Below are 23,486 nucleotides of genomic sequence, written 5' to 3'. Positions count from 1 at the left end.
TATTTATTAATTCACTCCTAGTTTATTAGTTGAAGGGCACAGGCATGGGGACAGAGCTTGCAGTAACTCTTCGGGTGAAACCACCAACTCATCCTTTGCTGCTCATTCCGCCTCCCGATTATTCAGCGTTCCTGAATTCCCGACTCCAACACCCCCGCCCGTACGTGCAGCTATAAATACCTTTATTCAAACATACTTTTATTGTTCATCTCACTTCTCCTTTTACACAGGAAATCGTTTCTCTCACGGGTCGGGGCTGAGCCGCTGACCACAGACCCTCCTATTTTTAACTTTCCTTTTCTTCCAAGACCCCCCGCTGGACCACCAGCCTGTAAACTCCGGAGCCCTTCACGTGCAGAAGCCACCGGAACTCGCTGGCGTCGGTATCTAAATGATGCTTTTTTTGGAGGAAATAGGTCAAAAACTCATGCGCCGTTAATTCTGTGCGGGAGTTTTTTGAGGTTCCGGGTTTTCCGGTGCTCGGAACATTCAGACTGAAACCTGGGGGGCGGCTTCGTGCTCAAAACACCTTTTTTTTTTTTTTTTTTTTTTTTTTTTTTTTAAATTAATCTGGGGCTAAGGTTGATTTATCGGGGGGTGAGGCGTTCGGAGAGTTGGGATGGATCAACATCCCCCTTTCCAAGTGGTTTCCCTCCTTGATTAACCGGGTGTAATCACCGTGAATTCTCGCCGGGCGTGGGCTCAAGAGGGAGCTGGAGGCTCGGGTTTAACAGACAAGGAGAGATTTGCTCAGTGCCAGAGGAAAAGAAAATCAGTAATCCAAGGTTTTCTGTGGGATTTTGCTCAACCGCTTCAAGGTGCAGGTAGATCCAGGGCTGGGAGCAACCTGCCTCCTTTTCGCACAGTTTCAGGGGAAAAAATACCTAAATAAAAAGTTTCTTAAAATCTAATTTTTTTTTTTTAATCCAAATTTAAAAATCCGATTTTTTTTTTTTTTTTTTTAAATCAGAATGTTAAGAAATCCAAATTTTTAAAAATCCCTCACCGGGCTGTGGATCCCAGGAATCCCACCCGGAGCAGAGGTTTAGGACCAGCCGGGGGGCCGAACCAGGAGGATTTTGGCCGTCGCCTACCTCTCCATCCCCACCCCCCTGGGCTCCGCGTCCCCCCACCCGCGAGGGGCAGGAAGGCAACGCCTTCCCCCGTCCGGGAGAAAATGAAAGCGGCTGCTCCTGCATCCCCCGTGGCCCCATGGACGCGCCGAGCGCTCGGGACGCGCTCCCGGGGGAGGCCTCCTGCCCCATTTGCCTGGAATATTTCCGGGACCCCGTGTCCATCCACTGCGGCCACCACTTCTGCCGCTCGTGCATCGAGCGCTGCTGGGAATGGCCCACGGCGGGGTTCGCGTGCCCGCGCTGCCGGGACACGGCCCCGGAGCGGAGCCTCCGCCCGAGCCGGGAGCTGGCGCGGGTGCTGGAGATCGCTCGGCGGCTGAGCCGCGGGGAAGCCCTGGGAACTGGGGAGGAGAAGGAGGAAGGATGCCAGAAGCATCGGGAGCCCCTGGAGGTTTTCTGCAAGGAGGACGGGGCTCTACTGTGCGCGATCTGCCGCGAGTCCCGCGCGCACCGCTCCCACACCGTGCTCCCGGTGCCGGAGGTTGTCCGGGAATACCAGGTAAAGGCAGGGTTTCCCATCCAGGAGCCGGGCCAGGGCAGAAATGTCCCCACGGATTTGCCTCCCCTGTGCCCAGCCCGTTTCAAGGGGACAGGACACGCTCCGGTGCTTCTGCTCTCTCTGCTCTCCTCCGAGCCTGGAGGGATCCGGGTCTTCATCCTCTTCCCTGCTGCGGAATTGCAGCCTCCGTCCAGCTCCAGCGCTTAGCGGATACCTGCCAATCCCTAAATCAGCAGGAACGTGGACAATAAGAGCGGGAATGTTTTCCTGGACAGGGAGGAAAAATGGAACTCCGCACTCCAACCCCCTGCCCAGAGTGTGTTTTTGAAGTTGTCCCAATTTTCAGACAATTTTCCTCCCCTCAGGGACAAATCCAGGCTCAGCTGCAAACCCTGAAGGACGACAGAGACAAAATCCAGGAGTTCCGGGAGGCTGAAATGAGGAGGAACTGGGAGTATTTGGTAAATGCTTTAGAGCAGAAGGGTGGGGGAGTGGGTGTCTCCCGGTGGATGTAGAGGGGCGAGGTCGTCCCTGGAGCTGGGGTTCCTCTCCAGGGAGGGGCTTTGACTCCCCCTTCCCACCCAGCTCCTTGTGTCCCATCCCGCAGGAGAAGACCGAAGTCGAGCGGCAGCGGATTCTCTCCCAGTTCCAGGGGCTGCACCTCTCCCTGGAGGAGCATTCCCGTCACCTCCTGGCTCGGCTGGGGGACCTGGAGAGGGACATCGGGAAGGTGCAGGAGGAAAACGTGACGAGCCTGACGAAGGAGATCTCCCGGCTGGATGCCCGCATCCAGGAGCTGGAGGAGAAGTGCCGGCAACCAGCCAGGACCTTCCTGCAGGTGACGAGGGATAACGGGATGGAGCCACAGGGTCCAGCGGGGTTTGGAGCAACCCAGTCCCGTGGGATCACGGCAGGGGGTGGAACGTGGTGGTCTCTGGGGGTCCCTTCAACCCAAACCATTCTGCGGTGCAGCCGTGCCCTGCTCCAGACCCAAATCTGGTGCCTCAGCAGTTTTCCCGCTGGTTGGACCCGATGGGCCTAGAAAATCTCTTCCAGTGTGTTTCCATGATTCTGTGTGATTCCGTGACTCACCGAGTCCCATCTCCCTTCTCTCCCTTCCAGGACATCAATGGCACCTTGAGCAGGTAAGGACGGGGCTTCCTGAGCTCCTCCTCCCACCCCGGGCTGGGATTGGGGGTTGGATCCTGTGTTTGGCCTCATTTAGAGACCAAAGTATTTGGTTTTGTGGCCAAATCCCTGAGCAAAGGGCTCTGAGCCCGTCCCTAAAGGCTCCTCTGTGGGTGTGCACAGAGAATTCCTTGGACTCCCTCAGGGGTGGATTCTCAACCTCTTCCTTCCGTCCTTCTCCAGGCTTGTAAAGGAAAACCTCCAGCTGCCCCTGTCGCCTCTTCCAGAGCTGGAAAAGAAAATTCATCACTTCAGGGAGGAAAATACTCTCCTGGAGGAGACTCTGAGGAGCTTCCAAGGTATTGGGAGCAGGCTGGGAGATGAAGCGATGAATTTCATTGATTTTATTATATATATTAATTGCAGTTATTGTATCTATTATATATGTTTATGTTTATTACATGATTATTATATAATTATTACGTATACGTGCAATCATTATATTTCTTTACTTAGAGTATATGCTGTATTTTATTGCGATTATTTTTATTGCTATTTTTTTTATTGCAATTATTTTTTGATTGCAAACCTGTTTTATCACAATTCCGGTCGTCATTCTCGGCGTGGCAGAACAGCCTCCCCACATTCCCGTTCCCACTGATCCTCGCATTTTATATCAATCCCTGTCTCCCTTTTTTCAGACATCCTGATGTTTGAGCTGCCAGAGAAAAGTAAGTCCTGGGATGCGGGATGAGGGGTGGGCCACGAGCTGGGTGGGAGATGCCGAACAAACGACGGGAAATGAGGGAAAAGCCCCGCGGGGAGCCGGGGAATCCTCACCGCGAGGATCATCCCCGCGGGACGAGGGGAGGCGGGATCCATGGAATCCCCTCTGGCGCAGTGACGGTGACGCTGGACCCCAGCACGGCTCACCCCCAGCTCCTCGTGGCGCCCGACGGGAGCAGCGTCAGCTGGGAAAGCGCCCAGGACCCTCCCGGGGACGGACCCGGCACCGACGCTCCCGCGGACGGACCCGGACCCGGCACCGACCCCTCCGTGCTGGGCCGCGAGGGCGTCACGGCCGGGAGGCGCTGCTGGGACGTGCAGGTGGCACCCGCGGGGTCCTGGGCCCTGGGAGTGGCCAGGGAGACCCCCGGGAGCGGGGGAGAGACCCCCGGGAGCGCCGAGTGGGAGCTCTGGTCCATGGGGCTCTGCCAGGGCGAGTTCTGGGCTCTCACCTCCCTGGAGCGCATCCCGCTGTTCCCGATCCGCGCGCCCAGGAGGGTGCGGGTGGCCCTGGACTACGAGAGGGGCCAGGTGGCTTTTTTTGATGCTGATAAGAGGAGTCTGATCTTCGCCTTCCCGGCGGCCTCCTTCAAGGGGCAGAGCGTCCACCCTTGGTTCCTGGTGTGGGGCGAGGGCTCCCGGATCACCTTGTGCCCCTGAGCTTCCCCAAACTGCAAGGTTTATCACCCATTCCCAGCACCTCAGGGGACTTGTGTCTGCTGAAGTCTCTCTTTCCACCCTCAGCGACGCTGAGTATCCCTCGGGGTTGCTGTCCCGAGTTGTCACCCCCAAATCTGGTGGCTGAAAACGGAGCCACGTCTTTCCCACCCCATCCTGCACCATCCCAATCCCTCTCTCTCCTCTCCTCTCCTCTCCTCTCCTCTCCTCTCCTCTCCTCTCCTCTCCTCTCCTCTCCTCTCCTCTCCTCTCCTCTCCTCTCCTCTCCTCTCCTCTCCTCTCCTCTCCTCTCCTCTCCTCTCCTCTCCTCTCCTCTCCTCTCCTCTCCTCTCCTCTCCTCTCCTCTCCTCTCCTCTCCTCTCCTCTCCTCTCCTCTCCTCTCCTCTCCTCTCCTCTCCTCTCCTCTCGCTTTGGATGAAGTAAAAACATGTTTTAACTTCTTCTCTGTTTGGTGTTTGCTGCTCCTGGGTGCCAAGATCAAGATGGAATTTTAATTAAACCCTTTTCCTGGTGTTTGCACCCTGGAAGAGCCACAAGCCCCATGCAGGTGGCCCAGGGACTGTCCCTGTCCCTTCTCCCTGGAAGTACCACTGCCAGCAGTCGGGAAGGACACGGAGTGGGAAATCACATCCTTTTTTATTATTAATGATATAAATCATGGAACCCACAGAACTGGTCACCACGGGGACCTTTTCCAGGGAGACAACAGCTGCTTTAGGGCAATTCCACCCATTGGAGGTTGGGGAAAAGGCTAAAAAAATGTAATTTGTAGCCCTTGGTTTGGAGGTGACCAGCTCAGATGGGGTCATCTACAGCCAGTCAGGCAAGCCTTGGGAAATTTTGCCTTTCCATCCCAATTTCTCCCATTTTCCCACTGTTTCCCATTTCTCTGCCTCAGGGTCCCTTCTCCACAGCTTCTTCCCTCTCTTTGCCTTGTTTTTCCCAGGTTTCTCCCTTCTCCCGGCAGAGAAGGAAACACAAACTTGCCCCAGGGTCTGCTCCAGTTGCCCCCCGAGGCTGTGAAAAGTGGGGGACACTTTTCCCTCAAGGACACAGCCGGAGCCTGGACCTGGCCCCCACCACCCAGAGCCAGGGCCGGACCCTCTCCCCGGCGAAGGACACGCGGGAAAAGATGAACAGGAGCCCCCCGTCCTCGGCGTCAAAAAACGCCACAGTCCCCCCGCCGCAGTCCAGGTGGATGCTGACCCTGCGGGGCAGCCACCTCAGGGCCACCAGGGTCACCTTGCGGGCGGTCAGGGCCCGGATTTGCCCCCCCCACTTCTCCAGGCCCCAGATCCCGCCCTGGGGGCCGAGGCTGAGCCGCCCCTTCCTCCGCACGGATTCCCGAGCCACCCCCACGGCCCAGTCGCCGCCGTCCCCGACGTCCACATCCCAGCAGTGCCGCCCGGCCACGAAGCCCTGGTGGCCCAGCACGAAGGGCCAGTAGTCGAAGCGCTCTGGGTTGTCTGGGAGGTCGCAGTGTCCGGCTCCACGCCAAACGCTCTTCCCGTCCTCAGACAGGACGAGGTCGGGATGAGCCGTGTCAGGGTCCAGGGTCACGCTGGCTGTGGGGGGACAGAACCAGGGGTGGGGACCAGGCTTCGTTTGGCATCTGAGGGTCTCAGATCCCTTCTCTTGGATCACCTGGGAGAAGCATCAAGAAATCTCCCAGAACTGGGGAAAACCCTCCCAGGCCATGGTGTTCTTGGGATATCTGAGTTGGAAGAGCCACACAAGGGTCACTGAGTCCAACTCTCAGCCCTGCACGAGACAACCCCAAGAGTCACCCCATGATTTGATGGGAAGTGTTGTCCTTGAAGCAGAAAAAGCTGGGTTTTGCCCCAAAAAATCGGAAGAAAAGCCACAGCAATGGTGGTGCAGGAATCCCTGTGGATTTGAGGCTAAAAATAAGGGAGGGAAGAAGAGGAAGGGAAGAGGTGATGTGGGAGGAAAATGAGCAGAGTCTGCAGCAGCCGAAAATGAAAAACCTCCTTGGGTCACCCTGATTTTCAAATTATCTTTTTTTTTTTTTTTTTTGTACCAGGAAAAGCCCTTTGCCCTTCCTCTCCTCCATCTCCAGGTTCTCCCTGCAACATTTCTGGTCCCAGTTTATATCCGGGATGGGAGAAGGGCAGCTCAGCTCTTCCAGCTCTCCCAAATTATGACTTAAATCTATTTTTGTTCTCCTTCTGCGTACCTTGGAGCTTCCTCAGGGTTTCCTTCAGGGCACTGCTCCTCCACGAGAAGTGACAAACTCGCTCTTCTGGCCCCGGAGCCGTATCCAGGGGCAGCTGGAAAGTCACTTTCCCACACCTGGGATAAAAAAAAATGAACCCAATAAAAAACGCCCTCACACTTCTCAGAACAACCACAGAGGCTTCAGGAGCCACAAGGAATGAAGGATAGTGTTGTTGGAATATTGGGTTTTAATTTCCCCCCTCCCTTGGAAGTCCAGGATATCAAAGGCCAAATTTCCCTGTCGGATTAATCTCTTTTTCTTTGTTTCTAAATCTTATTTTATGAGGAAAGAAGGAATTTTTGGGAAGGACTTGGCTGGAGAGATGAGCCAAGATTTTAAATTAGAGCCAACATGGAGGTGATTTTGAGATCAAATCTCTGTGGATTAGTGCATCCCAAAAGTGATGAAGGACCAAAAATTGTCCTCCCTGGAGCCGAGGATTTGCCTCAAGCGGCACCGGCAAGTTCCCTCCTCCATTTCCTCTTGGGAAAACTCATGGAAAAGCTTTTCAGGGAGGCCACAAACCTGCTGATGGAACTTTTCGCATCCTGGGGGAAGAGAGAAAGGAAAGACAGCTCAGCGTGAGATCCCTCAAATCACAGCAAAGGGAATTATTCGGAAACATAGGGAACCACCAGCCTTCCCACAGGGATTTAATCCCCTTTCCCCCATCTTTCCAGGCTCAAACCTCCCTCTCCCCATCCCCTTGGGGCTTTCAGCTCTCCAGGGGGAACAGGAGCAAGCGGGAACCAGGAGAACCCCAATTATTAACGCAGTGATCTTCCCTCTGATTTTCCCTCAAAACAGGAGAATTCCCTCACCAGCTGCTGATTCTTCTCTTCCTGCCGCTGTGCCGGGGTGTCCAGGTGGGAAATCTCCGCGGGTTTTTTTGCCTGCCTCTTCTCCAGCTCATTTTTCAGGTCTTCCAGCTGTGGGAGCGAGAGGAGCTCAGGTTCCCCCCGGAACCTGCGGCCCCAAATCCAAGCGGGGTTTTTAATTGACAAAGGAAAAGTGGGGTGGGAAATACCCCGAGGAACTCATGGAAAGGCATTTCCCACGGGACAACACCTCTGGATTCAAATCCTGACTCATTTTCCTTGAATTCCTGGGGAAATCTCTGTCGGGGACTGGAGGGGATGGGGAGGGGGAGGTTGGGGTGCGAGGGGGTGTGGGGAAAATTCAAACCTGATGCAACCAAGAAACTCCATCCATGATTGGATTCTTCTCCACCAATTTACTGGGAAGTTTGGGAATATCGCAGCTCCCTGCCCAAATTTGGCCAAATTCTGCCCAAATCCGCTGCGGTAACAGCGTCTTTCCTCCCAAAGGAATGTTCCCGAGCTCGGTGTGTCCCTAAATGTTCCCGAAGGTCAGCAGGTGGCACCTACCAGGTCCTCCAGTTTCTCGCACTCCAGGGCAGCTGTCCTTCCTCGGAGTCCTCCTCTCCTCGCTCAGGAAGCCGAATCCCCGCTGGAATTGTTCCCAAGGGATCTAAACCGCGCTCGGTTTATCCCTTTGACGGTCCTTCCTTTCCCTGTTCCTTCCCCGTCCCGGGTGAATCCGTGGCACGACTGGGCTGAGCCTGCGCGTCAGGTCTCCCCCCACCTCTCCTGTTTTTTCCTCATCAGAATTCAAGGATTTTATCCCTGGAGCTGCCGCCCCGGGGAGCTGCCACCCTGCTCCTTTTGCACTAAAACCATCCACCTCCCCGAAAAACCCTGGAGACACTGGATGTCCAGGTTCCCAGGTGGGCGAGGAACTCCCAGGGCTTGGAGGGACCACGGATGGGGAAAAACCAAGGAAAAATGGAGGGAAAAGCCCAACCAGAACCCTGAGGGCATTGGCAGAGAGACACAAATTGGGGTCCGGGACACCCTGTCACCTCCATCCCTGTGGCCAAGTCCTGGCTCTGAGCTCACCGGGAAACTCCTCCAGGGAATTTTTCACTCTCTGCTCCTCCATTAAGCTCCGTGGGTAAATTCGTGTTTATTTTAATGGAATTTTTAGTGGCAGGATCTCTGCCACCCAGCGCAGGGGCGCAAAGCCCGGGCAGGATTGGAGAGGCAAATCTCAATTCCAGTACAAGTTTCCCATCGAGAAGAGCCGTGGAGGAGTCGCTGGCTGTGCGAACGGCAGAACTGGGAGCAAACACCCCAAAAACGCTTCCAGGGAAGTTTCGGCAGAAGGGAAGGGAGTGGATCCCCGTGAGACACCGGCAGAGCCTCGGGCTCGGCTCCTTCGTCTTGGAATAGGGAATCAGGTGGGGGAAGAAGTCGGCAGAGCCTGGAAAACCAGCCGGGGTGGGAACTGCTTTGCATCGCCCCGGAGAGAAGGGACGCCCTGGGTGGAGATCAGAGACAGGGAGGGATCCTGAGGAGTCAGGGCAGAGGGATCCTCGCCCCGAAGGATGCAGAGCATTCCCGGGACACGGCGTTTGTGCCGTGGGTTCCCAGGAAGTGCCTCCGGGAGGATCCCGGTGGGACCGGGGGTGGTCCCCGGTGGGACCCGTGGGGATGGGGAAGGGGCTCCGTCACGGGGTCTCCACTCATCCCGTGCCTGTTATTCCGAGCCCAGCGTCACTCCCGGTTCCTCTTCTCGGTTCCGAAATTAATAACGGGGCTGTTTCGGTGCCGCCGCTTCCTCTTTTGGGTTTCCTCGGAAGAAAGTCGCGCGTTTTTGAGGAAATCGATGTCGGTGAAAGCGGCAAGAGGTGTCAGACGTCCTGTCCTGCCTCTGCCCTTCCCGGCTCTACGGACTGAGGAGCAGCCAGTTGGCACCACCCACCCTGGAATTGATCCCACCTCGTCCCTCCCAAAGGCCAGCACGGGGGGACAGCCTTTTTTTGGGAGCAATAATGTGGAAAATTGGATTTCAGGAGGGTTTTTGTCCCTCCACGGTCTGTGTGAAAGGCTGGGGAGGGGAAGCTCAGCGAGGTGTCCCCATCCCGTGCGGATTTTCCTAACTTATCACCCAGAGGCTCAGAAATCCAAATGAACACAATTCCTGGAGGGGCAGGGAGGGGAGGGTGCAAGCCAAAATGTTCTTTTATTGGAAAGAAGCGTCAGGAATGTGGACAGAGGTGGGGAGCAGCCCCCAGACCGAGGGGTAAAGGGTCCAAGACACACTCTGGACAAAAAGCACTTTGGGAAGAGAGAAACCCGGGAGGATTCATCCCGCCAAGGGCACAACAAGGTAAAACCCCACACACTGAAACGGGCTCTCCACCCTCAAGGCTCCTCCTGGCGCGGCCACTCCGCCACGGGCCGCTCCCTGGGCCATCCCAGAGCTCCCGACGGACACAGGAGCGGCGAATTCCCGCGGCATCACTCGGGACACAGCCGACAGCCGCCTCAGGGACAGATCCGCAGCGAGAACCCGAACCCCACCCAGTCCAGAGGGGACATGAACCGCCCGGCCACCCCCCGGTCCTCGCAGCGGGGGCTCCGAGTCACCTCCAGCAGCCGCGCCCCCATCCCCATCTTGAACCAGGGCAGGACCCTCTCCCCGTTGAAGGCGGCCCGGGTGTATTCCAGGATGGGAATGTCGTCGCCGGCGCTGAAAAAAGCCACCCGACGCCCCTCGTAGTCCAGGGAAACGCGGAGCCGCCGGGGCGGGGGGTGCAGGCGGAGGTTGGCGCGGGGGGAGGTCAGGGAATGGAACGCTTCCAGCGCCCACACCCCCTCCTTGGGGGTGAGGCTCAGGGGGCCCCTCCTGCGCGCGGACTCCCGGACCACGCCCAGCGCCCAGACCCCGCCCTGCCCCACCTCCACCTCCCAAAAATGCCGCCCCGAGGCGAAGCCCCCCCGCGCCAACACGCAGGGCTCGAAGTCGAAGCGCTCGGGGTGGTCCGGAACGTCCCTCGGCACCAGCTGCCCCCGCACTTCTTTTCCGTCCTCGGAGAGCTGCAGGTTGGGATGAGCCGTGGATGGGTCCAGGGTGACGTCGGCTGCGGGATAAGGGAGCTTTAGAGGGGAGTCGGGGACGATGGAGATGCTCCTGTCCCTCCCAGCACCTGGACCGGCCCCGTTCTCCCACTTCCTGCGGCTCTGGAGGGTCACGGGTGGGTAGGGGGGGGCCAGGGAAAGGGAAGCAGAAGTGCTCTTTCTGGGATCTTTGGGACGTATCTCAGGCCCTGGACACAGCAGGAGCATCAACATCAGGACCCCCACTCTTCCCGCAGCGGGAGTGGCACTGGTTTTCCCATGGGAACCTTTCCCACAAGCCCAAATGCCCCATTTCCTCCCACCGACTCACCCGGCTCCTGCAGCTGGAACATGAGGCTGTCTGAGAAGAGAGATGTCACAGACTCAGGGTCGGACAATACCTTCATCCCATGGGATGGACCCCCTGGCCAAGCAAAAATCATCCCCAAGGATTTGTCCACATGGATTTATCCCCTCTCTATCCTCTCCCTGGATTTGCACCCACGTGGGATTAGATTCTCCCACCGGTGACCCCTAATCCACTTTTCAGGTGAGGCCTGGCAGAAGAAACTCCTTTGCTGGGCTGATTTTTCCCTTCTCTCCACTTCCCGACTGTTTTTGCCCCAGGAAAACCCTCAGGGAAAACCTCAGGGTCCTTCCCTGGGTGAACAGTTCCTGGATATCCCACACAAGGACCTCCCCATTCCTCGTGGATCTCACACACAAAGACTCCATTGCTCCCAGATATCCCACAAAATAACCCCATTTCTCCCACATATCCCACACACGGACCCCGTTTCTCCCAGATCTCACTTCCAGGGACACCATTCCTTCTGGATTCCCACACCAGGCCCCCTGCCCCCTCCGAATCCCGCTCAGCACCTTGGCATCTCCTCAAGGTGCCCCTCACCAGGATGTTCCTCTGGACAAAATCCTCGAGGCTCCTCTCCAGGTCAGAGGAAATCTCGGCCGGGGGGTGGAACTTCATCCTCTCACAACTGCAAAGAGGCCAAAAAAGGGGCAAACCCCCCCAACCTGATGGTTCATTTTATTCTCATTAAATATCCCCGGGGCCGTTACGGGATGGGCTGAGGCTGTTTATCCGCAGAGCAAATCCAACCCCTTTTTCCCTGCCCTTCGTGGGCAGTTTCCTTCCCCCAGACCCAAATTCCTGAGCCCGAAGCAGCGCAGTGGGAAGTTGAGCTGCTGGAGGGAAATCTTGACCTCGGGATTCACCTGGATGGCCCCAGAGGTGCAAGAAGGGAGAAGGAGCTGCATTACCTGTCCAGGAGCTGTCGGATGTCCTAAAGGTGGGAAGAGAGAGGAGATGGTTGGAGAGGAGGAACAAGTTGTGTTCCTTCAAATCATGGGATCAAAGAATTCTAGCCTGGTTTGGCTTGGAGGGACTTTAAAAACCATCCTAATCCACACCCAATCCGCTTCCCAGAGGTGTCCAAGCCCTGTCCCACCTGGGACATTCCCAGGGCTGTGGCAGTGACACCAGGGGAGCTCTCGTGGGGATAATTTGGGCTCCTGGGTCTTGGATTTTGCTTTTTCCCCCTTTTCCCCCCCCAGTCCAAGCACTCTGGGCTCTCACCTGCAGGAAGTGGCTCGGGGGCTGCTGGAATTTCCCCTCCATCTCCCAGATGAGGGTGTCCAGCTGGGATAACTCCTCCGAAACCTTGGCCAGAGCCTCGTCCTGGGCTCGGCCGATGGCCCTGTCCAGGTCCCCGAGCTGGACCAGGAGGAGACGCTCCTGCTCCTCCAGGAACCGCCGCAATTCCTGGAATTCCCACACCATCCGCTGCCCCTCGCTCCTGGTTTTGTCCTGCCGGGAGCGGCGGTGAGGGCAGGGGATGGGAAAAGGGCCGAGATCCCTCCCTTCCCCTCCCAGCTCTGCGTTATCTCCCCAGCGCAGCCTCTGGTGAACCCCGGCAGATAAACATGGAGCCCAACGCTCCGTGAGCCAAGTCCAGGAGATTTGGCCTCAAAACACTACTGGGGTAGAGGGAGAGATCCAAAACTGGCCCCCCCCTCGGGATCCAAATAGGCCCCCGACCCCCCAACCCTCCCAGCTTCTCTCGGGGGCTCCCACCAGGTGCAAACTCCTCCGGCCGCTGGATTTTTGGCTTTCCAGGTATTTTTCTCTCTCCTCCTTCAGAGCCTGGAGGCAGCTTTGGATCTGCTCCTGCAGGGAAATAAAAGGTGAGCTCGGAGGGGCTGAAAAAAGTCTATTTTCCCACTAAAATTTCCTCTGTCCCTCGTCTGAGATGGGAGAGGCTTTGCCAGCGAGGAGCTGAGCCCGAGCCAACCCCGCGTCCAGGGAGGGCTGGGAGCCCCAGATAAGAGAGATTTCCCCCCAAAACACCACTCCTTGCCTCCGGAAATTTGGGTTCTGGGATAAAGATCTCTGTCTTTAACCCCAGGTGGATTTATTTAGCGGGTGCTTATATCTACAAGAACTGGTGTTGCTTTATAACTTCCTATGTTTATATAAGCTTTTCAAAAAGTCTTTTTGGAGGGGAAGAGAGAAGGAGCAGAAAAAGGGGGAGGAAAGTGATTTCTAAGTGTTTATAACTAAACAAAAGTAATTTCTATTTATTTGAAATGAAAGAAACAGCGAAGATGCCCTTGAGAGCGGATTAAAAACACCCCCAAAAAAAGCATTTTGAGGAGTTTTCACACACTTTGGGTACTGAAATCACCACCAAGGAATTTAAACCTGGCGATCCCCGCTCCCCACGAGAGTTCCAGAGCATTTTTCCCCCCAGAAAGCCGCTCTCCACGGGCTGTGCGGGTGTTACCTTGTACTCCTGGGCGGCTTCCTCGGCGGGCACGACGCGGTGGAGCCAATGGGCGCGGGAGCGGCTGCACACGAGGCACAGCAGGGCCCGCTCCTCCCGGCAGAAGAGCTGCAGCGGCTCCCGGTGCCGCCTGCAGAGGGTCCCCGGGACCCCCGGGAGCAGCCCCCGGGCAATGTCAGCGACGTGTCCCAGCTCCCGGCTGGGCCGCAGGCCCCGCTCCGGGGCCACGTTCCGGCAGCGCGGGCAGCAGAACGAGCCCCGGGAGCTCTCCCAGAAGCGCTCGATGCAGCCCCGGCAGAAGTTGTGGCCGCACGGGACGGACACAGGGTCCTGGAAGAGCTCGAGGCACACGGGACACGAGGCCTCGGCGCGGAGCTGCTCGGCCAGGCTGGGCTCCGCCATGGAGGAGGAGGAGGAGGAGGAGGATGTGCTTCCTCCGCCTTGGATGTCGGGTGGTTGGGAGTTGCTGCCTGGGAGGGATGGAGAGGAGCGGGTAAAGGGAGAGGAGGGGGTGCTTCCTCCTCTCCTCCTCCTCCTCTTTGTTTCCTCCTCTCCTCCTCACCTCTTCCTCCTCACCACATCCTCATGCTCCTCCTATCCTCTTCTTCCTCCTTGATTTTTCCTTCTTGCTTCCTCCTCCTCCTCCTCCTTGCTTCCTTCTCACCTCCTCCTCTTCCTCCGTCTCACCCCTCCTTTTTTCTTCTTCCTCTTTTTCCTCTTCTTCTTCTTTCCTCCTCTTCTTCTTCCCTTCTCTTCTTCTTCCTCCTCCTCCTCCTCGGTGCCTCTGAAGGAGCAGATGTGGGGGAGCTGATAAGGCCGGAGCCAGGGCAGGGCTGGAGCAGCGACGGCGGAGAAATCACGTGAAATTGGGGTGGGAAAACTGAAATAGAGGGGGAAATGAGATGCGGGGGGAGGACTGGGATTAAAATATGTACCGGGAAAGTGATGGAGGAAAGGTTGGTTGGGGAAGGTATCGAGGGAAGAAGGGTTGAGATTAAACATATATATGAAGAAAAATGACGGAAGAAGGGCTGAGATGTGCTGAAAGTGTCAGAGTGAGGGGGAAAAGGGAGGGAGAGGAGGGAAAAGAGAAAAAGAGGTGTTTCTGCCCGGTTTCGAACCGGGGACCTTTCGCGTGTGAGGCGAACGTGATAACCACTACACTACAGAAACGCCGTGCTCCGCTCCTCGCCCCGCCGCGCTACGGCCGCGGCCCGCGCGCCGCTCCCGCGCCCCGCGGGGTCACCGGGGTCCCGCGGCCGAGGGAGGAGCTGGGGAGAACCGCAGAAAAGAGACATTTCGGGTAAAAAAAAGTACGTGCGAGGGCCCAGCGTGGGACTTGAACCGGTGGACCTGGGGTTCGAGTGCCCCGAGCTGCCGCTGAGCTGCGGCGGGAGCCCTGCAATGCCCCGCCTCCGGCCCCGCCCCACTCCAGTCCTCCAAGAGCAACGAGTTGCGTGGGTAGACAGACCCCAGAGAGGCCGTGGAGGGGTGACACCGCCCCCGTTGCGCGGCGACTGGAGCCATGTCCGGTCACGTTGCACAGAAGGGGCGGTGCCCGCACCGGAAGGCGGAAGTGCCGCGGCGCTTCCCGTCTGTGGCGGAGCCGCTGCCGGGCGAGCGCGGCCGGGGGGACCCGGCGGGCACCGGGCGGGACCCGGCGGGCACCGAGCGGCTCCTCCGGCACCGGCCGCGAGGGCTCGGGGGAGCACCGGCGCGGGCGGCGCGGGTAGCGGCGAGGCCCGGTGAGGCCTAGAGGGGCCCAGCCCGGCGGGGAGGGCCCGGGCCGGGGTGGACAGCGGCGGGCTTGAAGCCTCCGTCGGGGCCTCGCCGGGCTTTGGGATCTGTGCCCGGGCGGGGGAGACCGGAGCGGGGCAGGGGAGGGGGCGCCGCGGGAGCCCCGGGGTGGCGGGGGGCGGCTGAGCTGGGCCGGGGGCACCGCGGGGCCGGGCAGGAGCCGCGGGGGGGGCGCGGGAGCCCCGGAGGAGGAGGCGGAGGAGGAAGAGCGGCAGCAGGAGGGTCTCGCCCCCCGCCATGGCGGCCCCCGCGGCGCTGGGCGGCCCCGGCTCCCGGCCGGACCCGGTGGAAACGCTGCAGGAGGAGGCGATTTGCGCCATTTGCCTCGACTACTTCGCCGACCCGGTGTCCATCGGCTGCGGCCACAACTTCTGCCGCGGCTGCATCTCCCGGCTCTGGGCCCGCGGCGGCCCCGAGCCCCCCCCGGGCGGCTCTGAGGGCGGCTCCGAGCTGGAGGAGGACGAGGACGAGGACGAGCTGGAGGAAGACGAGCTGGATGTGGAGCAGGAGGAGGAGGAGGATGAGGCCGGTGTGGACGAGGAGGAAGATGACGACATGTGGGAGGAGGAGGAGGAGGAGGAAGCCGAGCTCTGGGAAGACCCCGCGGAGGACGAGGAGGAGGAGGAAGAGGAAGAAGCCACCGCGTGGGCAGGGGGCGCGCAGGGGGGTCTTTACTTCGGGGACGAGGACTTTGATGAGGACGTGATGGAGGAGGACGTGGAGGAGGAGGAGGAAGCGGAGGAAGAGGAGGAGGACGAGGAGGAGCAGCCGCCGCCCCCCGCGCCCCCCCGGCGCCCCCCGGTTTTCACGTGCCCCCAGTGCCGCAAGACGTTCCTGCAGCGCAGCTTCCGCCCCAACCTGCAGCTCGCCAACATGGTCCAGATCATCCGGCAGCTGCACCCGCGGCCCCAGCGCCCCGCGGGGCCTGGGCCCGGCCCGGCGGCAGCGCCCGGGGGCCCCCCCGAGCTGTGCGAGAAGCACCAAGAGCCGCTGAAGCTTTTCTGCGAGGTGGACGAGGCGGCGATCTGCGTGGTGTGCCGGGAGGCCCGCGGGCACAAACACCACAGCGTGGTGCCCCTGGACGAGGTGGTGCAGGACTGCAAGGTGGGGGCGGCTCAGGGGGAGTTCGGGAGTTTTTGTGGGGTTGGGGACACGGGGGATCCACGGGGGACACGGAGGGTTCCAGGGGCAGCACTGGAAGGGTCTGGCCAGACCAGTTCGGTGACGGGAGGGGGGAAAAAAGAGGGATTTGGGATATGGGACACTCTGGACACCCGAGTTTGGGAGGGGAAGGGCCAATTCCACCTTTTTTTGGGAGGAAAACCAGCGAAAACACTCCAGGAGGCAGGAAAAGGGGGTGGGTTGGGGATGGATGAGGTGTCTGGGGGTCTGTTCCCAGCCTGGATGTGGCATTGGGGAGGGAAAGAAGACGAGGGGGATTTGTGAGACCAGGATTCCCCGGATCTGGGGTGCCTGAGCTCTTTCCCCTTCCCTCAGAACAAGCTCCAGAGCCACCTGGAGCCGCTCCGGAAGCAGCTGGATGCGGTGCTGAAGCAGAAATCCAGCGAGGAGGAGAAAATCTCAGTGCTGAGGGTGAGAACCGGCTGATCCCGAGGCCTTTTCCCCATTTTCTCACTTCCCAACTTTTACTCCACCAAAAACAATCAGTCCCAGGATGCTAAAATCCTGTTTTCTCGGCCTGAGGGATGGCTGAGGGGGGAGGTGGAGGATAAAAAAACTCCGTCAACTCCGATTTGATGGAATAAAGCTCCAACTAAACGCCAATTTACTGGAATTCCATCCCCATGCTCCCTTTCCCTTTGATACTTTAAAAACCTGCTTTATCCAGGACAGAATTCCCTGGTAGCCACCCCATTCCTAACCAAAACTCCTTAAAAACCTCCTCTTTTTCCTCACTTTCTTTAACCCACCCCCTTCCCTGGTCCCTGCGGCGTTCCGCGGCCGTGCTCGCGGCGTTCCCCGCGCAGATCCCGTGGTTCTTCCCGGCAGGAGCAGATGCAGGTGGAGATGCAGGAGCTGGAGGCGGATTTTGAGGTGCTGCACCGGTTCCTGGCGGGGGAGCAGGTGCTGCTGCTGCGGCAGCTGCAGGAGCGCCATGAGGCGCTGCTGGCGCGGCAGCGCCGGAACCTGGGAGCGCTGGAGGAGCGGAGCTCGGCCCTGCGCCGCCTCATCGCCGACGCCGAGGCCGCCGGCAGGCAGGACGGGCTGCAGCTGCTCAAGGTGGGGGGAAAACTGGGATTGGGGGGATGGGATGGGCTCCAGCAGCTCCAGGTCACTGGAGCTTCGTCCACCCCGTTCTTTGGGGGAAAAGGGATCCCTGGGATTTGGGTTTTTTATTCCCTCCCCCTGGGCTCCAGCTTCTCGAGGTCTTCAAAGGCTCTTCCCCACTGGAATCCCATGGGACCAGTCCAAGTCCTCATTAACTTTTTCCTATTTTTTTTATCCCCGTTTTGCACCCGGCGGCTCCTCCCAGGACATCAAAGGCACCTTCATCAGGTCAGTCATTCCCAGAGCCTCCTCAGGGTTTTCTGGGAAAACCCACCCCAGGAGCTTCTCCAGGATGGGTCAGGCTAGTGGGAATTCCTGGCAGGGACAGATGGGATTTTGGGGGTGATTTGGGATATCTGGGGGAGGAGGAAGGCTGGGAAGACACCTTGGAGCAGCTGAATTGCAATTTCCCCCTTTTTTTTCTCCCATTCCAGGTGTGAGAACATCAAATTCCAGGAACCCGAGATGGTGCCGGTGGATGTGGGGAAGAAGTTCCGGAATTGTTTCCTGCAGGATGTGGTGATGAGAAAGATGGAAAAGGTCTTCAGCAAAGTGCCCCAAGGTGGGGGTGGGGGAAAGGGAGAAAATTTGGGATTAAAGAAGTGAAAACTGGGGGGTTAAAGGAGTTGGAATTGAGGGTTGAAGGGGTAAAAATTAGTCATTTAAAGGAGTGAAAATTCTGGGGTTAGAGGGGTGGTGGGGTTAAAAGGCTGGAAACTGGGGGCTGAAGGGGTTGGAAATTGGAGGCTAAAGGGGTGAAAATTTGAAAGTTGAAGGAGTGGAAATTTGGGGTTAAAGGGATGGGAATTGGAAGTTGAAGAGGTGAGAATTGGGATTAAAAGGTGGAAAATTGGGGGTTGAAGGAGTGGAAATTTGGTGTTAAAGGGCTGGAAATCGTTGCTCCAACCCCCCACGTGCCACAACTCCCCCCCCAAACCCTTCAAACCCCCCTTCTCCAGACCCAACCCCTCAGAACCCCTCCCCTAAGCCCCCTCCCAACCCCCGCAGCCGATGTGACCCTGGACCCCTCCACGGCCCACCCGCGGCTCAGCCTGTCCCTGGACCGGCGCAGCGTCCGATTGTCCGAGCGGCGCCAGGAGCCCGCGGGCAGCGCCCGGCGCTCGGACGGCGACCTGTGCGTGCTGGGAGCGCCCGGCTTCAGCGCCGGCCGCCACTACTGGGAGGTGGAGGTGGGCGGCCGGCGCGGCTGGGCCGTGGGGGCTGCCCGCGAGACCACCCGGCACCGGCACAAGGGCGCGTCCGGCGGCTCCTCCCCGGCGCCCAAGCGGGAGATCTGGGCCGTGGGCACCAGCGGCAAGAAGTACCAGGCACTGACGGCCACAGAGCAGACGGCGCTGGCGCCCGGGGAGCAGCCGCGGCGCTTCGGGGTCTACCTGGACTACGAGCGGGGCCAGCTGTGCTTCTACAACGCCGAGAGCATGAGCCACATCCACACCTTCCACATCTGCTGCCGCGAGCGCGTCTTCCCCTTCTTCCGCATCCTGGCCAAGGGCACCCGCATCAAGATCTGCACCTGACGGGCCCGGCTGCCCCCACGGGGTGCAGGCGAAGGGGGGGCTGCACTCAGCTTCTCGCACCTGCTTCGCTCATGAGGTTCCTCCTCCTCCCCCTCCCACTGCTGCCGCTCCACCTGCGCCAGGATCCGGCGCTGCCGCCAGCGGAGCTGGGTCAGCTCGGGATGGGGAGGCCCCTTGGGAGTGGGGTTGGGGTGGGGATGGGGCAGGATCCACCCTGGAACTGAGGTTGGGTTGGGATGGGGCAGGATCGGCCCCTTTGGAGCCAGTTTTGGGTTGAATGGGGCAGGATCAGCCCCTTTGGAGCCAGTTTTGGGTTGAATGGGGCAGAACCCGCCCCTTTGCAGGTGATTTTGGTTTGGAATTGGGGTGGATTCCCCTTGGATCTGGTTCCCAGTTCAGTTCCTGGTGCTGGGAGCTGCTTCCTCCCTCTCCCAGCCATGTTCCAGTTGAATTTTGGGCCCTTCCTGGACCCCCGGGAGTTTTTCTGCGTTTGGGGCCAAATCCTCTGAGATTTCAAGCTCCCTCCTTTCCCAAAATCCGCATTTCTCAGTGCCTGGATTTTTTGGGATTCACCTGAGCCCTGCCAGCCCCAATGTTCCTGTTCTTCCCCTGCTGTTCTCCTGCTCCTCCCCTCCCTTTCCCTGCCATTTTTGGGGGAAAATCCTGGATTTTCCTCTCCCCTCTGGCACTTTACGGGGCCGGGAGGAGCCGCTTCCCCCCCGCAGCTCTGGAGCTCCCCGAGTTGGGGATATTTATTTTTCCCCCTTTTTATTTCCAGCCGGATCCTGTCCCACTCGGGAGCTCCCCCTGTCCTCCCCCTCACGTTTCCCTGGATTTTGGTGGATTTGGGAATTTCCTGTTGGCGTTACAGAGCTCGTTCGGGATATTTTTGGCTAAAATGAGAATTAAATGGAGATTTAGTTTTATGAAATGTCAATAATAAAGAATAAAGAAGTTGTATCCAAGGCTCCAGGTCATTGGATCCTGGGAAGAGCTATTTCCAGGATGAGTTTGGGGTAAATTACCCCAAAATCGGGGTCAGGGCCCCCCCCAACATCACCAAAACCAAGTGTGGGTCCAATCCCAGCTCCTTATTCCTCGTTCATTAATTAGGAACGACCTGGAGCTGCGTGTCCAGGTCCCAGCTCGCCCTTCTCTTCCGGAGTAACATCCAACAGCCAGGAGAAGGCCCCAAAAACACCCCAAACTGGTAAAAAATGGCACTTTGGGCCAAATTGGAGCTGCTGTGTGGCGTATTCCTCACTAACGAATATTCCAGAAATCCCCACAGCCTGGTGAGGTTTCTCATGTCTTACATTTAGCTGGTTTGGGGTTTTTTTTGAATTCAGGGTTTTTGCAGCACAGGAGGGTGAGGAACACCCTGAATTCCCATCCCAATGACGTCAGCGGCGTTCTCCTCCTTCCCAAGGTCTTGGCCCCACAACCCTGGGTTTATCCCAGCAGGTGACACACGGTGACCCCAGCTCCAAAAAGCGCCATTTATTGGTATTTTGTTTTAAAAACGTGGGACTCGGGCTCAGCGGGTGCCGATGGTCACCTGCCACACCCGCACCAGGTTGTCGGTGTAGCCAGCGAACAGGGTCTGGGGACAAGGACAGAGGTCACTCAGGGGTCACCCAGGTGGCCCCCAGGTCAATCCAAACCCCCCAGCCCCAGGTGTGGGAAGGGCAGGAGGGACCACCAGGTCCTTCCCGGGGCAGCTCCAGCTGCAGGGTCCCCAAACCCCCCCTGCCCAGGTGCCCCTGACCAAGTGAAGGGTTCCCAGGTGAGGGAAGGTCCCCTGCCCCAGTGAGGGTCCCCAGGGCCTCACCTGCCCGTCGGCCGACCAGGCCAGGGACGTGCACTGGGGCGGCTCTGCTTTGCTGCTGGTGCTGATCACCTCCTGCTTTAGCTCGTCCACGATGATCTTCCCTTCCAGGTCCTGCAGGACCAGAGAGGTGAGGAATGACCCAAGTCCCACTCGGATCCCACCTGGATCCCACCTGGATCCCACCTGAGCCCGGGGCTGGCTCAGAAACAGCCTCTGGGTTTCCCCATGGAGCGGTCGGAGGCATCCGAGTGTTTCATCACAGCACGAGGGGGACCCGCCCCCCGTTCCCAGGGAGATCCCGGGGCGATCCCACAACCCCGGGGGTCATTCCCAGGAATTCCGTACCCAGATCTTGATGCTGGGCCCGGTGGCAGCGCAGAGCCAGTAGCGGTTGGGGCTGAAGCACAGGGCGTTGATGACGTCCCCCCCGTCCAGCGTGTACAGGTGCTTGCCCTCGTTGAGGTCCCACAGCATGGCCTGCCCGTCCTGGGGACACCATGGGGACACCGAGCTCCAGGAGGGCCCCACAGGGGACACAGAGCTCCAGAACGGCCTCAAGGAGCTCAGGAACAGCCCCAGGAGCTTCACGAGGGCTCAAGGAGGGTCCCAAGGAGCTCAAGAGTGTCCCCGTGAGCTCCAGGAGGGTCTGTGGGAGCTCCAGAAGATCTCAGGAGCATCCCCAAGAAGGTCCCAAGAACCTCCATGAAGATCCCGAGGACCATCGGGAAGATTCCCAGGAGCTCAGGAACGCCCCAGAACAATCCCCAGAAGCCCCAAGAGGTTCTCCTGGAGCGAGGCCTCCCCCCTCCCCACTCCAACCATGACCAATCCCAGGACCCCACAACAGGAACTGGGGCTGTGATGCAGCCCCGGGGTGTCCCTGTGTCCCCCAAACCATACCTTGCCCCCAGAGGCGCAGAGGGAGCCATCAGGGGACACGGTGACCGTGTTCAGGTACCCCGTGTGCCCGATGTGGTTCGTCTTCAGCTTGCAGTTGGCCAGGTTCCACACCTGGGGCGGGAGAAGCAGGATGAGCGGGGGCAAATCCCAGGGTCCCGGGGAGAAATCCCTCCAGGGGACCCCACGCTCACCTTGACCAGCTTGTCCCAGCCGCAGGACACGATGATGGGGTTGCTGCTGTTGGGGGAGAAGCGCACGCACGACACCCACTCCGAGTGGCTCTCGTCCTGCGGGGGAACGGTGCCGGTGGCAGGGCGGGAACGTGGCCGGAGCCCACCCAGGGCTCCTCCAATCAACGGGATTGGGGACTGCCCAGGACTGGCCCCAACCCCCTGGGATCGGTGCAAAGCCCCCCCCAGCTCACCTGCACTGTGTACTTGCAGACCCCCAGCGTGTTCCAGAGCTTGATGGTCTTGTCCCGGGAGCCGGACACGATCTGCCGGTTGTCTGAGGAGAAGGCAACGCTCAGCACGTCCTTGGTGTGGCCCACGAAGCGCCGCGTGGTCGTCCCACTGCGGAACGGCAACAGGGTCAGCATTCCCAGCAGGAATGGGGGGAAAAGCCCACAAACCAAGGGGGACCTCCAGGAGTGTGGGGGTAACCCAGAAACTAGGAGAAATATCCATACACTAGGAAAAATATCCAGGAACTGGGATGAAAAAAGACAGAATAACTTACTCAGTGATTGGGAATCAGATCAAAGGGGTTACAGGGAAGATGTGGGGATCGGGACAAGTTTGGATCCACGAATTCCGACCCTTTTCCAGCTGCACCCCCTGCAATGCAGCCCCGGGCACCCCAAAATCCAGCCTGACCCCTCCAGAGCTGCTTCCCCACATCTCTCCCATCATCATTGCAGGACGTGTCGTCAGATCCCGCGGGATCGGCAGAATGTCGGGTGTAATCATCGGGAGAGGGACAGGGAGCAGCTCAAACACCCCACTCCCACCCTAAAATCCGGGATTTACCCAAATTCTGGGATGATCTGGCCCTGGTGAGATCCCAGGGCCACAAGGAGCTGTCCCAGACCTCCCAAACTTTCCGCCAGACCCCTCAAACTCACACAGTCAAATCCCAGAGCCGCAGGGAGCTGTCCCAGACCCTGAAACATCCCCCAAGCCCCTCCAAGGGCCCCCAAGCCCCCTCAAACTGACGTGGTGAGGTCCCAGAGGCGCAGGGTGCCATCCCAGGAGCCCGAGAGCGCGAACTGCCCGTCCGAGGAGATGACCACATCGCTGACAAAGTGTGAGTGGCCGCGCAGCGCCCGCTGCGGGATCCCGTAGTTGGTCTCATCACGGGTCAGCTTCCACATGATGATGGTCTTGTCTGCGGTGGGGACACACGGGGGTCACCCGAGGGACCCCCGGCCACCCCTGTCCAGCCCGGGAATGGGAGGACACAAATAAAGATAAATCCCAGCGAAGGTACGGGGAGATGCTGCTGCTTCTTCCTCGTCCTCATTCTGCTCCTGCTGCCCCAAATCCCTCCAGCGGAATTCTGGGGGGCTCCTGGCCCCTCACCTAACCCAGTAAGACCCCCCCCCCAGTTCTGTCCGTGGAGTTATCCAGACCCCCTGGAACCCCTGTGGACCCCCGCCCCCCAATTTCCCCGATGGTCTCCCCCACACCCCCTCCAGCCCTCCCCGATGGTCCCTCCCGGCGCGCACCGCGCGAGGCGGACAGGATCATGTCGGGGAACTGCGGGGTGGTGGCGATCTGGGTCACCCAGCCGTTGTGGCCCTTCAGGGTCCCGCGCAGGGTCATCTGCTCCGTCATGGCGGCGGCGAGCGGCGGCGGAGCCTGGCGGGGGCGGCGGGATGGCGGCGGATGCGCGGCGGCCTCAGCCCGGACCCGTCCGTCCCCTCAGGCCGGCGCGGGC

At 59.2% G+C, this 23,486-nt stretch overlaps 3 protein-coding genes and 1 non-coding gene across 9 annotated transcripts; 1 reads left to right on the top strand and 3 right to left on the bottom strand.

Annotated features, from left to right (window-relative positions):
- Nucleotides 1-1,146: 1,146 nt before the first annotated feature.
- Nucleotides 1,147-19,777, top strand: LOC125320627. The gene is made up of 22 exons (XM_048293020.1): nucleotides 1,147-1,635; nucleotides 2,001-2,096; nucleotides 2,243-2,473; nucleotides 2,758-2,780; nucleotides 3,007-3,122; nucleotides 3,465-3,494; nucleotides 3,665-4,207; nucleotides 4,294-4,302; nucleotides 5,277-5,464; nucleotides 5,515-5,782; nucleotides 9,699-10,047; nucleotides 10,168-10,374; nucleotides 11,993-12,232; nucleotides 13,161-13,686; nucleotides 14,740-14,938; nucleotides 15,118-16,094; nucleotides 16,488-16,583; nucleotides 17,001-17,231; nucleotides 17,485-17,507; nucleotides 17,714-17,841; nucleotides 18,288-18,967; nucleotides 19,596-19,777. The coding sequence occupies exons 1-21, from the start codon at nucleotides 1,213-1,215 to the stop codon at nucleotides 18,815-18,817; spliced, it is 5,433 nt and encodes a 1,810-aa protein (XP_048148977.1). The 5' UTR covers nucleotides 1,147-1,212; the 3' UTR covers nucleotides 18,818-18,967; nucleotides 19,596-19,777.
- LOC125320629 (E3 ubiquitin-protein ligase TRIM11-like) lies at nucleotides 9,493-13,821 on the bottom strand. 6 transcript variants are annotated; one of them, XM_048293023.1, is made up of 8 exons: nucleotides 13,756-13,821; nucleotides 13,194-13,663; nucleotides 12,485-12,577; nucleotides 11,987-12,217; nucleotides 11,671-11,693; nucleotides 11,272-11,387; nucleotides 10,721-10,813; nucleotides 9,493-10,412 (listed from the first exon to the last, which is right to left on the bottom strand). In XM_048293023.1, the coding sequence occupies exons 2-8, from the start codon at nucleotides 13,593-13,595 to the stop codon at nucleotides 9,817-9,819; spliced, it is 1,554 nt and encodes a 517-aa protein (XP_048148980.1). In that variant the 5' UTR covers nucleotides 13,596-13,663; nucleotides 13,756-13,821; the 3' UTR covers nucleotides 9,493-9,816. The 6 variants fall into 6 exon arrangements, with proteins under 6 accessions (XP_048148980.1, XP_048148978.1, XP_048148982.1 ...); XM_048293021.1 differs by lacking the exon at nucleotides 13,756-13,821 and having other exon boundaries at nucleotides 13,194-13,741; XM_048293025.1 differs by lacking the exon at nucleotides 13,756-13,821 and having other exon boundaries at nucleotides 10,721-10,750; nucleotides 13,194-13,741.
- TRNAV-CAC lies at nucleotides 14,294-14,366 on the bottom strand. The gene has a single exon. It is a non-coding gene; the product is annotated as a tRNA-Val (tRNA).
- A 525-nt stretch (nucleotides 19,778-20,302) lies between the features above and the next one.
- On the bottom strand, nucleotides 20,303-23,477 carry RACK1 (receptor for activated C kinase 1). The gene is made up of 8 exons (XM_048293029.1): nucleotides 23,275-23,477; nucleotides 22,763-22,934; nucleotides 21,973-22,120; nucleotides 21,740-21,835; nucleotides 21,549-21,659; nucleotides 20,994-21,134; nucleotides 20,649-20,759; nucleotides 20,303-20,420 (listed from the first exon to the last, which is right to left on the bottom strand). Exons 1-8 carry the CDS (start codon nucleotides 23,381-23,383, stop codon nucleotides 20,355-20,357), a joined length of 954 nt encoding a protein of 317 aa, XP_048148986.1. The 5' UTR covers nucleotides 23,384-23,477; the 3' UTR covers nucleotides 20,303-20,354.
- Nucleotides 23,478-23,486: the final 9 nt, after the last annotated feature.

This window comes from Corvus hawaiiensis (assembly GCF_020740725.1).
Source record: "Corvus hawaiiensis isolate bCorHaw1 chromosome 31 unlocalized genomic scaffold, bCorHaw1.pri.cur SUPER_31b, whole genome shotgun sequence".
Lineage (NCBI taxonomy): Eukaryota > Metazoa > Chordata > Aves > Passeriformes > Corvidae > Corvus > Corvus hawaiiensis.
This window is presented reverse-complemented; position numbering and strand designations above follow the sequence as displayed.

Coding starts and splice junctions, on each gene's coding strand:
- LOC125320627 (XM_048293020.1), top strand. CDS start 1,213: ATGGACGCGCCGAGCGCTCGGGACGCGCTCCCGGGGGAGGCCTCCTGC. Junction 10,048..10,167: donor AAAGCCACCCGACGCCCCTC/GTAGTCCAGGGA, acceptor GGTGAGGCTCAG/GGGGCCCCTCCTGCGCGCGG. Junction 17,232..17,484: donor ACGGGCTGCAGCTGCTCAAG/GTGGGGGGAAAA, acceptor GGCTCCTCCCAG/GACATCAAAGGCACCTTCAT.
- LOC125320629 (XM_048293023.1), bottom strand. CDS start 13,595: ATGGCGGAGCCCAGCCTGGCCGAGCAGCTCCGCGCCGAGGCCTCGTGT. Junction 12,578..13,193: donor AAGCCGCCCAGGAGTACAAG/GTAACACCCGCA, acceptor ATTTCCCTGCAG/GAGCAGATCCAAAGCTGCCT. Junction 11,694..11,986: donor CCCCGAGCCACTTCCTGCAG/GTGAGAGCCCAG, acceptor TCCCACCTTTAG/GACATCCGACAGCTCCTGGA.
- RACK1 (XM_048293029.1), bottom strand. CDS start 23,383: ATGACGGAGCAGATGACCCTGCGCGGGACCCTGAAGGGCCACAACGGC. Junction 21,660..21,739: donor GCTGGGACAAGCTGGTCAAG/GTGAGCGTGGGG, acceptor CTCCCGCCCCAG/GTGTGGAACCTGGCCAACTG. Junction 20,760..20,993: donor GGCCCAGCATCAAGATCTGG/GTACGGAATTCC, acceptor CTGGTCCTGCAG/GACCTGGAAGGGAAGATCAT.